Genomic DNA, 16,402 nt, shown 5'->3' with positions numbered 1-16,402 from the left:
ATAAATCAATAATGAAATGCAGCTGTATTTTAAGAAATAACCTTAAAAACATGTAAACATGATATAAATCCACATCCAGCATCTTTTATTTCAGTAAAATCAATATCAAAAAAACTTTCATGTTTTTATTTCGGCAAACAGCGCATCTTGTCTTCAAAAATTATGAAGGACCAAATGTACATCATGAGAAGCTCACATGTGTAAAATAAATTTAAACTAACTTTATTGCAATCTTCCGGGCAATATTACAATATCAACACTCAAAACTAACAACCTTTTAAAAACATGTTGGAAGAAAATCCATAAAATTCTTTCTTTTTCTTGTATAAACAATTCATGTGGCTGATTTAACACAAAGTGATAAAGACCAAATAAAACCCACCCACTCCGATACTTACAAGGTGCATCCAAACCCACAAATACAAATATTACAGTCAGCTTTAGAGTGCATACAAGTTCCAGTGAGTGTCTCATTGTCACAGTGGTTTAAAACAGTCTCTTTTTGAGAAACACACTCATACACTCACAGCGTCCCTGACATAAAGTGAGCATCAGTTTGCGATGTCTTTAACGGGGATCGGCCTTGGCACTCCTGGGCCCTGAACTGGAGCTGGAGGTCGGGAAGGAGCCTCGTTTGCTTCCTGGGTCCAGTAATCCACTTCTCCATACCTGAAACTGACAGTATATTTGGCTCATTTAAAGCTGTAAGTTGAGCAATGAAAGGCTTTAACCCTTTCATGCATAGTGGTGACTACACTGGACAGCTGTCTAAAAGCCATTTTCTTCTGCTTCTTCTATATTTTTATGGTCTAAATGCATACAGACCATTGAAGTGGACACCAATACATCATAAAATACGCTATCAACTACTGGCCATCAGCTGCAAAAGCAAGAAATTATTTTTGTTAAATCCCATATGGCCGACAGACAAAAAGGCATGCCAACCAACTCGGTTCCTCCTTCGACTGACGACTCTTACAGGTAAAAAAAAAATATTGAGACATCAGATAATCCCTAAAGAACAATACTACTGGTGTATTTTTCAAATAACAACTTTGTATTTGGAGAAAATTACAATTTATCACCTAAAAAAATGACAATAAATATGTATATTTTTTACAAAGTTTCTTTTCCTACCTTTTTATTTATGCCTTAACGGAAAAAATTTTTGGAAAAAAATCCTGACACATAGGATCATTATTTATGCATGAAAGGGTTAATTAATCCATGTTGTTTCGTATTCTTCCAAAGATCGAAAACTTTTAATTTTACCAACTGGAAATATAAACAAAATTTGATCAAACTGCATAAACTGGAGCACTTAAATAAATTAGAATCTGCACTGATTTGATTATATATTTTAATTATTTTGCCTAGTAAAAACATTGAGGTGATTTTTTGTGAATTATAAACTTGATAAAAAAAAACATAACTGAATTAATACAAAATTAATAAAAACCCAAGTTCACGGATATTAAATATGTTTTGAAAAGTAAAATGCATACCCTGAAATGGGAACAGAGGTCACTGTTGGAACTGGAGGCTGGAGTTAAATACAGAAACACACAAAAAGAAAACAAGAAATATCCAGTTAGATATGTATAAAACAAAAAGCAAAACAGGAAGATATGAACTGAAACATTATTTCTGACAAATGTCTTTTAAATAAAAAAATAATGAAGCTGCTGCTGTGACTACTTTGACATGTAAACTTACCCTTTCAGGTGGAACCTGTCTTGGAGGCTGAATTGTCACATCTGTTTGAACGTTACCATTTGTTGGTGCATTTGCATTTCTGTTTCCTGTACTGCGTTTTCTTTAAACAAGAAAAGGAAAGATTTTCTCAAAAACATGAACATTTTGAAAGACTATATGAATGCGTGTTGTAAGTTAGACATCGTTTTATTTTACTTTCTTCCTCGTTTCAAGCAGATGTCTAGGGAATCCCTTTTGAACACGTAGAGCAGCACCAGAATGGCAGCGACGAGAAGAGGGACAACCAACAGGAAGAAGATCAACAGCCCGTTCCTGAGGGAGTAATCTGAGACAGAGGTTCACATGTAAAGGAAGAACAGCGGTCGTTCAAGTCTAAGATGTTTTTCTGAACAGCAGTTGTAGTTTCAGGTTTCAAAAAGTTTTCAAAAGGACACTATTGCTCTCAGAGATGATTCGCCAAGAAATGCAACAAGCAACAAATATGAACTTAATGAAACTGCTAAGTTTTAATCGACATCTGCTAAACAGGTTTGCTTAGATGTCTAATGGGCTCATTTTGGAGAATAAATACATCAATCTGTTGATGTGCTTTAAAAAATAATCATAAACATCCAAAAACTAAAAAACTGCAATGTATTTTTAAAGAACAAGTTTGAATTTATTATGCATTTCCCATTTTTAAGATACAACTTACAATCATTAACCAACTCCTGGCATAATTATGGCTTGATATGCGACTACTCTTTGTTGAATTTCTGAAATTCACTTAAATTGATTTCCTTAAAAATCAGAGCAGTAAATACGGAGCACAAACTATCAATACAACTGAGAAGAAATTCTTACCTATCCTGCTTTATTTACTTCAAAATCAGTTTTGAGAATTATTCTGCTGATGGCAGATCCAGCTGTGTCCAAGCTACAACTATTGTCATAAAACTATTTGATGGGAAATTGATTTAGGATGTGTGGGTACAAAGAACTACCAATAAAATTCCCTGAACACTATTGTCCACCATGGACTGCTGACCACCCAAAAGAAGAAAACTCATTCTGAAAATCATCAACTTCAACTATAATTGATAAGCTACCCACATATGCATGCCAAATCCCTTTTCAAGAAACATTTTATGATCAAGCTCTCAAGCATGGTGGTGGTAGCTTCACCCTGAGGTATCATGCTGCAACTGATGCCAAAGGAGAAACAAAAAACAAACATGTCCAAATTCCCATAGATCACAAACACTTCCTAAATGATTTCAGGAAAGATAAAGTAGGCCAACGCTGCTTATGCAAAGACCAAGTTCTGTGGATTATGTCTAAAAGATGGATCAGTACCGAGAAACCAACCAATTTAAATGAACTACCAAAAGTTTTGGGTTTCTCTACATCTACGTGAGATTCATTTTACAAATTTGGCAACATGTGAACTAAATTCTTGTTTTCAAACCTAATTAAGGTTAGTAGTTGATCAACATCCAGTTGAAATCAGTTAATAAAAAACCAAAACGGTTATGATAATCACTCCCAAACAAAGCTTAGACTAAAACTCTGCAGGTGACCTTAAATCGATTCTACAACTTTGCATGCACATTTAAAGAATTTAAATGTATTTAAAGAATATAAATGTACCTATCATGGCAGGACCGCTGTCGACACTCCCACCTCGGCCTGCTTTGTTGCAGTTGGGTGGAGCCCAACCGTTGTCACAGTGGCAGTGTCCCTGATCGTTACACACCTGGATGAATGAAAAACAGCCATGAAAAAGTGTCTGGCATTTCAATATTGACTGATAAAAGAGTTTATAAAAAAGTTAAAGGCTCGTTTTACTCCTCGTCCACTGCAGGTGGTCTGTGCATCGCAGCCCAGCTTTGGGTCCAGAACTGACGCGTTCACACACTTGAAGTCCACGCACGTCTAAAGTAGAGGATCGAAAACATCCAGTCAAACTTAATCTGCCATTTCATTTCCGTCACCTCAGCAGAACATGTTAAATATTACTGGCTCACCTTTCCTTTGTCGCACGGACTGCCGGGTTTAACATAAGCTGGATCCAGAACGTCGGTTCCAAGGTTGAAGTCTGCATTGATACATTTGGATCCCTGAACTATCTCGATGCTGATTTGGGCACCAGCAGGGTGGTTGTTTAAATCCACGTTAGTGCACTGCACCTTTCCACATTTGGCATTCCTGAAAAAGATACACTAATGTTACTACAAAGTATTTTTTTTATTCCACTAGATGCCACTTTATTTCTATTTTATTCAAGATTTGCAGTTTACTTGCATCTCGGTAATTCAAATAAAACTGTAATTCTTATTACAGAAATCAATAGCCAGCTGATGAAAAACTAAATCTTAATTTCCACATAAATAAACAGTTAAGACCAACTAAAAAAAATATTTTTCATAAAGAAATTTTATGAAAAACTGATACCCTTTGAAGTGGAAAAATGAGTATGTATTTCTGCATTTCTATTTTATTTGGTATGCATGTAAGCGATTTTCTAAGCACACGTAATGCAGGAAGCATGTGCATTTGAGCGGTCAGATAACATATGTGACAATCACAGAGTGCAAGGAAGGTTTAAAGTAGGTGTCTATGCAAGTTGTCAAGTTTTTATTAAGTTTTCCCCCTTGTGCTTCCTTTTCCAGTATGTGTGTGAGTCAAAACAGGATGTGGTTTTAACTGAAATGTATGCAGCTGTCCCACTGGGCTCTTCTTTACTCATCTGCCTTCAGTGACAGAGCCTTCGAACGCTTCAGGCCTTCGAAATAAATTATTTAAAGGCAAAGATTGATCTTTCTCATTTCTTATCAGTTTCTCTACCCTTTTTGTTAATAATTTCCGTAGCACCTTCACAGGGAGGGTAAGCCTCAAAGTAGTCATTCCTAAAGAAGCAATCAGTGCTAAATAAGTATCCAAAGCATGGGCTTTCACAGTTCCTGTATATCTGATTCACCAGATGTCAGATGTGCTTTACGTGGGCGGTGGGAGAAAAAGAAAACCTCAGCTGTTGCTCTGTGGTTTAAGGTTCTCTTTTTAGAGGGAAGTAAAGTTTGCATTTTATTTAGAAATCAAGGTTACAGAGAATGACTGTTGAATGGAGTTGGATAAAGTTTAGCTTTAAGTTTGTTTTGCAAGTTCCTGTCATCTGTTAGTGCAGGTCTGTCTGATGAACGTCATGCTTCCGTCTGCCGGGAAGCTTCAGGTCAATGAGGTTTTCATTTTTCAGCAATACTTTCCCACAATGTTAAAAGTACCAAATCCCTGCTTTAATGTCTGTGGAATCTCTAATTACCTAAAAAGAAATCTAGGAAAAGATGAGACACTAGCCCAAATATATACAAGCTTAAAGCTGCTATTAAAGCAACCCAGGCCTCCTGATGATCTCAGTAGACGCACAATGTGATTCCTTCTGGAACATGCCGCACTGACGCAGCAAGTCATGACAAGAAATGACTTACCTGTATGTCTTTTGGTATGTCTATGCACAGTAAACATTATTTTAATGTGTTGCATGTGACAGATTTTGAATTATGGTACTGAAAAGACAATTTTTTGGATGATATTTTAATTTACTGACCCACACCTAAAACTTATGAACTTTAAGTACTTACGCCACGGTACATTTGATGTAGCCTCCATTGCTGGTGATGCCACAGTTCCCAAACACATTCCCCTTTACATTTTCGTATTCAAAACAAATATCATCTGCTTTTTTTGCACCTGTTCAAAAAGGAAAGTATCAGATATTAGCAGCAAGAGGAGAGATTCAGTTACTAAACATGAGAACAAAACATACGTCAATCATTTCAATTGTTTACAAAAACAATAATAGAGCGAGAAGTGACCAGCACCAGTAACGACATAAGCCACATTGATTTCTCCAACGATTACATCAGAACATACCTGCTCCAAACAGATATAAACACTGGTAATCGTACGTCTGGCAGCGTCCTTCGTAGCAATAGGCTGCATCGTTTTTGCAGGGCAGCCCATCCATGAAATAAAAGTTTCCAGGACAAAATCCAGATTTGCCGTCGCAATACTCCGGAAGATCGCAGACGTCGGCTGAATTTCTGCACTGAGTTCCAGACACTTTGAGCTACCAACCAGAGACAAGGAAGTAAAATTAGTCGCTTTGACATGGCGAGGGCAAAAGTGATGAAATTTCACCTGTACTGAAATGGTTTGCAGACCTGACATTTGTCACAGCAGCCTCCATGAGCACAAGAGGAACCACGAGTCAGTTTGCAGGTGGCAGCATCACAGCACTCATTCTTGCATTCCTGTATGAAACAAAAAGGGAACAAACTATAGCAGCATACTATACATCCACAATTAACTATGTTTTATCTCTGAAAAATGCACACAATAAGTAAGAACATCTCAAATAAAAGAACAGTGGACAATCTCATTCATACATAGATAGATAGATAGATAATACTTTATCGATCCCCAAACCATAGCATACAATGATAACAAAAAAAATTTAAAATAATAACAATTAAAAATACATACATCACTTGTATGTTTTTGGAAACTTCAAAAGTGGTTCTCTAATACTTCATTAGGGAACTCCTTTTTAAAAATTTTAAACAGAGTTGCCTTGATACATATTTTTCAAATTGGCTTTTTTTAACTATATTTTAAAGGTGCGAAGCCTGGATCACCTGTGACCTTTAGAAACTGCTCAACAGGGGGAAAAGCCTTCAGGGAGGGACAGAAGGAGTTATTGGGGAGTGTAGAACAGTAACATAATGTTAATATTAGAAAAAGGAAGGAACTTAACAAGGGAAAGAAACTTCAGGAAGTGACAGAAGGAATGGTTGGGAATTGTTGGCAGAGCAGCAACTTAAAGTCAACATTAAAAGCAAGGAACACTTTTGCTATGTCAGATTCTCCAAAAGACAATTAGTGCATCAGCAGCACAGGAGAACCACAGAGCACTGTACTCTCATCATTCCTTTTCACTCTGTGCACATCCGTATTGCATAACAAGTCTAAGTCCACTGGTCAGCAGAAATACTCAGATGACTAATCAGAGACGGACAAGAATTTGCGTATAACTTTTTGACTTCTTTGTTTCCTGTGTGGAAACAACCCTCTTGTCTTGGATGTTAACGAAACAAGAGACGATTGTACAAACGAGGAGAAGTCGGAATAGGTCAAACACTATTTCCCTCGTGGAAGATGAAGTGGTTACGGTAAAGGAGTATAAATATCTCATATCTCGGTTGTCCAACCAGATAACTAGATTGGACTCGAGACACAATTGCAGCCATCTGTGAGAAGAGAGTAAAATATACTTCTGGAGGAAAACTAGTTCCTACAGTATTTGCAGCAAGACGCTACATCTCTTCCACATGTCTGCCATGATCTGATGGGGTAGCAGCATCAGAAGCAGGGACTTAAAAATCAAAAAGACATACTTTGATGGGTGAGGTCAGAAATATTTGTGCAGACAACAGGCACAATGTGTTTCTGTTTTTTTACTGCCATTTAAAAAAATAATAAAAAATGACAGTCTACATCACTCAGAGGAGAGCTCTGAAACTCAAAATGGCGCAACAATTATAATTACAATAGCATTTTGTTATTAATGTTTTATTCCACTCACACTGCTTCTTTACAAAAAGGGATTTTCTATTGTAACTCTTCAGGTAAAATGTCAGCCTGAAAAACAAATACCATACTATGGTCTCCCAGTACCTAGCCTATGTGCAATTTGGAGGTGTGCACAGTTCTCCTCAGCCGGAAGCCCTTTTACACACCACAGCCAGGGCACAGTGATTTCTTTGTATAAGGCATACACGTACGGCACTCCTATTTGAAGTTGAGGTCTTTCATTGCTGTTGCTCGAGGAGATCTTTTCTGGCAAAGGCAAGATCTGACTTGCCTCTGGCTGTTACAATGAATTATTACTTGAAAGTGCTGCCAGCACACTTATTGTTCAAGCACTGGCAGGAGCCCAACTACACAATCTACTGCTGTTATGAATCTCCTCTATGCCATACTTGAAATAAAAAAATGCTGCCAACAAGATACCTAATCAGATCCCTGTAAAGGTTTTGAGCATGCTCAGACAGTATGGAAACTTTGTGGTACAACCCTGAACATATCTTCAAGAACCTGGAAATACTGTCCATGTTCTGGTTGATTTTTAACTCATCACTGGTGTTTTATAGGTCAGAAGGAGGCCTAACTCTGACCTATAAACCACTACTTACTTCAGTTAAATTTAATTCAGCGACGTACTTTGATGTGTGAATTATTGTCCACAGAAAGGATACATCTACACAGTTTCTGTGTCAAATTCACACAGTAGGCACATTTGTTACTCTCCACTAAAGCTTCTGTACCAGTTTGCAAAGTCCAGAAGTCCAACAAAAACAAAGAACAATTTTCAGTAATACTATTTGACGGGGTGTGAATTAGATTAGAATATTGCTGTCATAAACATGACATAACACCTTTATGTCTTTATGAATATTTATGACTGGTGTCATAAAGTGTCATTCGGTAAATCATGACACTTTTAATATAAAGTTGACATTATTCAAAATGTCTTCATTATGACAACTTGACATTAACCAAGAAATCATGATCCGTCATAAATTTGTTATAAAAGTATTACAGATTAAACTTTAAAATTATGTAGGTAAGAGATAATGTTAATGACACTTAATGACATCATCATAACTGTTGCTATTTGTTTCATTTGACTGGAGGCAAGAGATAATATTAATGACTGTTAATATAGCATTTGACGCTGTAATAACACTTAATGACATTGTAATAACTGGTGATACTTGTTCAACTTGATGTAAGAGGAATTTTTAATGATTTTTAAAACTTAATGAAATCTTTATTGTTGGTTGTACTTGTTCCGCTTTATTTCAGGTAGGGTGAAATAATTACTGTTTTGTTAATGTTTTTGACAGTGTAATAACACTTAATGACATTATTATGACTACTATTATGACATATTTATGACATATGATCAGTCATTGGTCATGTCAGTCTTATTCACAACCCGTCAAATGTAGCGTCACCCAATTTTCTAACTTCTTTACCTCTTTTGTGCCACAGTCGCATTCCTCTCCTTTGTCCAGGCGTCCGTTGCCACATTCAGCGGTGCCAATCACGTTTGATGGCGAAGGCTGATTTCTAAGACACACACCTCCCCCACGGACAATCAAAGCCTCAAAGTCCTGCTCGCTGCATTTACTGAACTGGACGGCACCACTACAAAATAACAGGATTAAACAAACAAAGTGGACTAGAGTGAAACCAAAGTAATGTGAAAATTCTATGTTGTTTTAATGAAAAGCTATGAAAGTAATATGTATATAGAGTACAATAGGTGGATAATGTTTTACCTGGCGCCCCCTGACATGATGCAGCTCTTTCCGTCACAGGTGCAGCCACTGGAGTCGTGATTCATGCCCAGGTTATGGCCCATCTCATGGGCCACCACAGTGGAAACAAAATTCAAGTTGTCTTTGCTGTACTGTAAAAATAAAGCATGGTATTTAGGTAAAAACCTTCTGCAAAGGTTAAAAAGAAAAAAAGATCTGTTTTTAAACATACAGCCATGGTAGAGATCTGGCAAAGGTTTATGCTTCTAAGATTTTGCGTTTCACAATAAAAACACATCTAGATCTTGCATAATCCTTAAAATTGAGTAAATACGATTTAAAATAATATTGTACGAGTTTATTTGTTAAGGAAAGCTGAGCTAAAACTGTACTTGGTGTAGAAAAGTTCATTTTCCTGCTTCCATAAGAACTGAGAACAACAACTGGATTTTACTAAGCAAATGTATTTTGTTTTTAGCCAGTTGAATAAAATCCATTGTTTTGGCAGTTGCCAGGTTTTGGTAATGTTTATGATTCTAGGCATGTCTATAACGCCAAGTCTGAATAATAATAGTAAGAAAAAATTATTCACATGTGGAGGACATCCAACAGCCTCCATTTTAAGTGCAAAACTCTTAAGTACAATGAAAATGATCAGATTGAAAACAGATTACAAACAGCATATGTTAATAATAGTGAAACAGGAGTTGAAGTTAAAGGTGCTGAGAACTGTTTTGCAAGTTAAAACAGCACAAATAGAAAACATCAAGTATGGTTCCTTCCATGACTGTGGTCTCTTTTTGTAAAGATGTGAAAAAGCCTTGAAATAAATAAATGTAATGGTCACTGAGTGACCGCAGGACCTTCTCTTTGCTACACAGTTAGCAGTGTTTTGACAGTGTTTTGACCTCCCATCCCATCACCTTCACTGCACTTACTAACAATATACATTTGGGTCCTCATGCAGCTCAGTTTCTCACTTTCAGTTGATCAGGCAAGTAGATATTTTCTTGCAGCTATTTTCTGGTTTATGTAGGTCAGCATGCATCTGCAATACATAACTTCTTGTCTTTAGGATTTTGAAGAGTATTAACTAGGTCTCAGGTCCAAAAGTTAAAAGCTTCAAAATTATTATGTAATTATGCATCAGATAAGAAAGGTATATGGATGCCACTAAGCTTGAAGCCTGCCTAACAAATTTGCTCCAAATAAGTACTGGATTTTATGTTTTACCTGTGTTAAAGCAAAAAATAATAAAAATAAAAAATAAATAAAAGGTTCATTATAATGCAAAAGTTGCAACTCAACTAAGTTTCAAACTTTGTATATAATAAAAATTAATTAAACTTCAGAAACCTTCTCTAAAACATGAAATCAAAGCTTTATTTAAGTGCCATAATACACAGAGCAATAAATCGGCATAAACACAGCATATTAATGGTGTAGCATGGTGGTGGAAGGTTAATGAAATGGGCTGGTTTTGGAGTCGCAACTAAAATTATTTTAAGCAGTCACAAGATCCTTAGTAAACCAAAGTGCTCCACTCTGAAAAGTGAAGCCACCCATCAATCAGAGGAAATAAAGCTGTGAAGCGGAAAGCTAAGCAAACAAGAGCACCAATCTAAAGCAAATTTGCTAAATAAATAAAAAGCCGAGGCACTGCACTCACTAATCTGAACTTGACTGAAGAGGTTGTAACAAAACCTCAAGCAAGTTGTGCAAAATAGATGCAAACAGATCTAAAAAACTAAAACAATGCAAGTCGAGACTGGAAAAATATTCCTTCATAATGGCATGTTAAACTGATAAGGTGTTATCAAAATACATTTGTGTTGTTCTGCAGATAAACCACCAGCCACTGAGTCAGTGGGTGTACTTAGTTTTTAAAGTTAGTGTTTGCATTTTGATGCCAACTCTTTAAATCAAACTAAGAGTTTACAGATGTTACTTTCTACTTTGTGCAACAGCTATAAATACACACACAGCCATTTGTAAATCAGAGTGCCTAAAGCATCTAAAGAATGTGGTAACCCAAAGAAAGAAGGTTTGTCATGGAGGTTAGAGGCATTCCAGTCAGACCTGTTTCGCCGGTGTGTCACTTAGAGCTCGAGACAGTCAGCAGTCCCCCATTAATAAAGCATACGGTATCAGATTTCCTGTAAAAGCTCATCGTGTCAAAGCACCGTTGTGTCAGCAGGCGTTCGAGGTTAAAACAGAACCTACCACGTTAATTCCTCCGGAGCTCGCAACAGAGCAGACGGTGCCAACGTAGGCCATGCCCAAAACGCCACCGCCGTATGCTCCCGGCTGACCGCTGGCAGTCACATGGAGAAATAAACAAGGTTAAAGTCTTCTCTAACAACCTCAAGCACAGACAGAAACCTAAATTAACGGTTTGTTCTGCTAAATAAAGACAAACGAATGCTACTTACACAATGAGCTGACCGATGTCGTGCCTGATCTTTGGTAACAGCGTGCTCTTCCTCCATTTAACAAACTCGCCCAGCACCTGTCCAGCAGTGCCGTCCACACTGAAAGGATTGCTTTGCTTAAAAATCTCCAGGCCCACAAGCACAATTCGGATATTGAGGGGTTTGTAGTACTAAAAGAAAAAAAATGTTAGCATTAGTGATTATCAGTACAATTGAGGCAATTCTTAGTTTAGAGATTGTAGAGATACTAGAGCTTCTGCAAAGCAATTGGAGAATAAAAAAGATGTCTACAAACACAGCAGAAACTCTCACCCCGTCCAGGAGGTTTGCCATTTGCACCATCTCCTCTCTGACTGCCGTTTCATTTTGTTGCTTGTAATTATACTGTTAAAAAAGGTCAAATGTTTACAAAATAAACCACATTCTCAACAATAAAATAAACGTACATAATCATTTGATTCAGCCTTTTAGCATAGCTCTGAGTCACATAATTGCAATGTTTAAAAGTTCAATATGTTACAAGAAGATCGATGACTGCCAAATTATTATTTCTTAGAGAAATGTTACACTAAGATCAAAATCTCAGATGGAGAAGATGAACAAGATGAACATGATGACAGATGAACGTGAGCATTTAGCAAACGCCGGGAAAGATTTTTGAAAGCAATTTTAGAAGTTTAAAAAGTAAACGACCTTCTTTACTGATAAACTTTATACATTATAGAGAAGTGGCCAAAGAAAACATATAATTTTCCATTTAAATGCATTTATTAAGCTTAAGGTTATGGTGTATCACTTGAAAATTTTTCAAATAACGTCTTGTTAAAAATGACAAACAATGCATTTTGTTAGAGGGGACACATTTATTAACATTTAATAGGTTAAAAACTATAGAATATTGGACTGATGTTACACAAAGTGTCTAAACCAGTTGCAGGACACCGGCCTTTATGAACTAGAGTTTCAGATCGCTGATTTAAAGGAATGTCTCTGTTGTTGCAGTTTTGACTAATAGATGAATATTCTTATCAGGGCCTACTGTATTTAGAGAGACCAAAGTTCTCTCTGAAAGTGAAAGATCACCTTTGAGCAAATAAGTTATGCTGTCTTTCTGACATAATCAATAAAAGCCACAATAATCCCCGGACTTTAGTCCTCATTGTTCATAGGATGACTAATCCCTCACAACCTGTTGCTCCTGAACTCAGATCCAACAAGTTCTGCAATGACTTTGCTGATTGCGCAGCTAAATTGAGAAGAAGACAAGCAGGATCTGGGTGCAGCTCTGGTGGTAGCTTGACTATGACCCCTAAACCTTCGGAAGCATTAGGACATCTAGATTATTGAATCCCTCAATCTGGGGCATCCAAGGAAAAAAAAAAGTCTCAGTTGTGTTGCTACAAGACTCCATACTCAAACATTTTTTTTCAACAATTATTCTCTAAGCCAGTGTTCTCCAGCTCCAATCCTCAAGGGTCGGTATCCTAAAACTTTTCGATGTCTCTCTGCTTCAGCACACATGGCTCTTTGGGTTCCCCTTCAGCAAGGACGTGTCTGGAACACCAAGGTGTCCAGGAAGCATCCGGACCAGATGCCTGAGCCACCTCAACTGGCTCCTCTTGACATGGAGGAGCAGCGGCTCTACTCTGAGTTCCTCCTGAAAGACTGAGCTTCTCACCCTATCGCTAAAGGAGAGCCCTGACACCCTGTAGAGGAAACTCCTTTCAGCTGGAATCTCGTTCTTTCGGTAAAGACCCAAAGCCTGTGACTGTAGATAACTTTAGGAACCGAGAGCTTCGCCATTTGAGTCAGCCGTCTGTTCATCACTATAGACCAGTTCATTGGTTAAATCAGGATTTATTTTACCGATAAAACAAAAAGTAAATCATTAACACTCACCCTGAGGTTATCGACGACCAGCACCAACTCTACGTAACTGGTCTGAGGTAAAGCGCGTTTTCTCTGTTGAAACAAAAATGAGTCAAAGGAAAAGGATTTAGACGGGAAGGCCTCCATGTCACACTCTAAACATTTAGATGTAGAACGAACCCTTAGGAGAGAAGCCATGGACTGGGCAGGCTCAAAGGGTTCATAGTTGGGCGTCGATGTCGCTTCACTAACGACCCCGCAGGTCACTGGCTCGGAATGAGAGTCCTTCAGGAGGTAGAGAGCGTGCTCGTTGGTGGTGGACGCCGGAACGGGCTCGAGTCCAAACGTCTCGTTTCCAAGGAGGATCACACCCCTGTGGAGACGTAGAGCACAGCAGGCTAAAGGAATGATGTAGATCGGTATTTGTTTTTATTATTATGTTGTGGAAATGCTTCTTATCAACAGACAAAAGGGAGGCTGGACACAACATGTCAGATTTAAAAAAAGCTTTTTAAAATAACAACCTTTAAGCAGGCAAAAAATGTACTATTAATTAAGTTCACGTTTCTGTATTTTTATTTCTTTTGTTGGTTTGATGAAATATTCAAATCACAAAGATCACGTTTTCAATAACTACAAGCAGACAATCATCCTAAAAACAAAAATAAAGGTTTGAAGATGTACTTTTGTAATTAATTAATTAAGTTACTGAAATAAATAAACTTCAATTGGAATGTAAAATGTTCTGCATGCAAATAATCCAAGCAAAGGTAGAAACCTGAGGCCGGAGCACGTGCTGAGCGCAACCACTGAACCTTCGTATCCCTCCACAGATCCATGGTAGTAACAGTTCACCTGAAAATTTAGAATAATGTAATTTAACACTTTTTTTTCTTAAAGCAGTTCTTATAAGGACAAAAGGACAATCAGGAAACTCACATGTTGTTTTGGATATGAGGTATTGTAGTTACCGCTGGCATCCCGAGAATACTGGACAAAATTGGGGTGTAAAAATTCTCTGAGTAGAAGAGAGAAATAAAATCATTTTGAAGATTAAAATAGTAATATCAGTAATTATGATATCATCCAAAATGTACCTTAGTTCTTAAGTTAAACTTAAAAAGTGTTACATGTTTTTTTTTGGTTTTTGTTTGCTTGCTTGTTTTGAAAATCTGGCTCACAGCTAATCAAAAACACAAATTTCAGTTGTTTAGAACAACACCCAAGATCTTTAAAAACAGTTAAAGAACTCTGAGCATCCTCAGACTTTTGGAAAGTTCAGTGGAAGGAAGAACTGCCATGACGCAAAGAATTGAGTTTTCATTATGTACAAGCCATAATCACACTTCAACATACACACTTAAAACAAATCACTGTCTCTACTGTAAGTAGGATTGTAGCATTACTCTGGATCACTGAAATAACTTAAAAGTTTTGATTTTATTAAGGTGAACCTCTATTGCCATCAATGTCAGTGATGATGAGTTCCTACCTGTTCTTTTCCAGATGGAGAATATGCTCTTTGTTGTTGATCATCAGCGTGTAAGATACTTTATCTCCATATGCCTATATTAACACAACAAAAACAAACAAAAAATAATCACGTAATTATACTAACTCAGAAAAAAAGAAGTTAAAGAACATTTATAACACCAGGACCCTACTACCTCTTTTGTCTGTGAGGTCCGATTGAGGCTCCTTGTCCACCTGTTGTTGATCTCTTGTGGTTTTACAGTGGAGTACTTGGGCAGTTTTGATGTAAACCCGCTGAAATCTTCTGGAGGTGGAAAGGAAATATTGTAAAATACTGCTGCGAAGGAACACTTTGAATAGCAAACGCTAAGAAAGGAATCCACACGCAATCCGAGCACACACCCAGAACAATTGAATTAGGTAACATTTCAATCAATATCGGTTTGATCTCTTAAATAAAACAACACGATTAAAGTAGAACATACTTCCAGAAGCTGGACTGTCAATAAACCCGAGAAGGTCAACTAAAAATACTTCTATGACCCGATCGCTCTGAGAGGAATACAGAATTAAAGCAACTTTTCCTTTTCGAAACGAACCAAAAAAAAAAAACAACAACAAACAAACAAACAAAGAAAAACAATTGAAATATCACTCACCTTTGTTTTCTATCCCAGAAATACAGAAGTGGAGGATAAAAGCTATGTAAATGAGTTTCCTGGTCATCATGATGGTAGAAAAATGTAAAACATCAACATAAGGAAGTCTGCTTCTGATAAAACGTCTGTCTCTTTCTGCTCAGGTGCTCTAGTGGGCGTGGCCATGATAGGTGGGCGTATTCCGGGAAAACCAGGAAGAAAAATGACACATCGGTGACTTGTAAAATCTGTTTTAAAAAGTCACAATGTTTTTAAGGATAAGGTTTACAACTGAAACTTTGTTGCCGTTGTTTACGAGGCAAAGTTTTGTCATGAGTCATTTCCTTCGGCTATTTAACACTAATGGGTGCGCACCATTTTGTAGCTGGTACAGCAGTCGATGCCGTAGGTGGGCGTGATTTGAACGCTTTTTCAACCTGTGCAACAAGATCCACACACAGACATAAAACGCTAGAGGAATCCGGACCGTAAAGCAGGTACAGCTGCTGTTACCAGACTCGTCCACAAGATGGCATCATAGTTTAAGGAACGGAAAAGCACAAATCTTCAGATCATATTAGAAACAGCTCGGATGTTTAGCACATAAGGAATGTAATAATTTATTGTTGACGCTATTATTCATTTTGATTTCACTTAGAAATAGTATAATTTTTTTGATATATATATGTATATAAGTGCCGTTCATCCCAAAAACTGAGTTTACAGATGGTTTGATTTCATTGATCAAACCATCTTTTATGAGGATCTGCATTCCTCTCACCAGAGTGAAAAAGTCAACATGTGTCTTAATTTTTAAAAATTGCCAGAAGTTTATTTTTACTTGAATCTTTAATTCTTTTCTCTCTCTCACTGTGTGTTTTTTCATTGCCATATGCAGTATCTCTGCCTCTCT

General features: G+C 37.2%; 1 protein-coding gene across 3 annotated transcripts; it reads right to left on the bottom strand.

The window, feature by feature from the left end:
* Positions 1-62: 62 nt before the first annotated feature.
* adam9b (ADAM metallopeptidase domain 9b) lies at positions 63-15,948 on the bottom strand. 3 transcript variants are annotated; one of them, XM_081600398.1, is made up of 22 exons: positions 15,511-15,821; positions 15,046-15,152; positions 14,871-14,944; positions 14,318-14,396; positions 14,157-14,233; positions 13,559-13,751; positions 13,409-13,471; positions 11,822-11,893; positions 11,510-11,679; positions 11,301-11,391; positions 9,099-9,229; positions 8,793-8,964; positions 5,916-6,005; positions 5,626-5,821; positions 5,334-5,442; positions 3,723-3,903; positions 3,544-3,630; positions 3,346-3,451; positions 1,912-2,041; positions 1,717-1,816; positions 1,506-1,543; positions 63-675 (listed from the first exon to the last, which is right to left on the bottom strand). In XM_081600398.1, exons 1-22 carry the CDS (start codon positions 15,578-15,580, stop codon positions 552-554), a joined length of 2,460 nt encoding a protein of 819 aa, XP_081456524.1. In that variant the 5' UTR covers positions 15,581-15,821; the 3' UTR covers positions 63-551. The 3 variants fall into 3 exon arrangements, with proteins under 3 accessions (XP_081456524.1, XP_008435197.2, XP_081456525.1); XM_008436975.3 differs by having other exon boundaries at positions 15,046-15,155; positions 15,511-15,819; XM_081600399.1 differs by lacking the exon at positions 1,506-1,543 and having other exon boundaries at positions 63-676; positions 1,773-1,816; positions 15,046-15,155; positions 15,511-15,948.
* Between the last annotated feature and the right edge of the window lie 454 nt (positions 15,949-16,402).

Source organism: Poecilia reticulata, chromosome 19 (genome assembly GCF_904066995.2).
Source record: "Poecilia reticulata chromosome 19, P_reticulata-male-v2, whole genome shotgun sequence".
Taxonomy (NCBI): domain Eukaryota; kingdom Metazoa; phylum Chordata; class Actinopteri; order Cyprinodontiformes; family Poeciliidae; genus Poecilia; species Poecilia reticulata.
The sequence above is the reverse complement of the archived record's forward strand: the minus strand, read 5'-3'. Positions and strand labels throughout refer to the sequence as shown.

Excerpts from the sequence above, each read along its gene's own strand:
- adam9b (XM_008436975.3), bottom strand. The coding sequence starts at position 15,580 with ATGATGACCAGGAAACTCATTTACATAGCTTTTATCCTCCACTTCTGT. Across the intron at positions 3,904-5,333 it reads TACATCAAATGTACCGTGGC|GAATGCCAAATGTGGAAAGG; the intron begins GTAAGTACTTAA and ends TATCTTTTTCAG. Across the intron at positions 1,544-1,716 it reads GACAGGTTCCACCTGAAAGG|CCTCCAGTTCCAACAGTGAC; the intron begins GTAAGTTTACAT and ends ATTTAACTCCAG.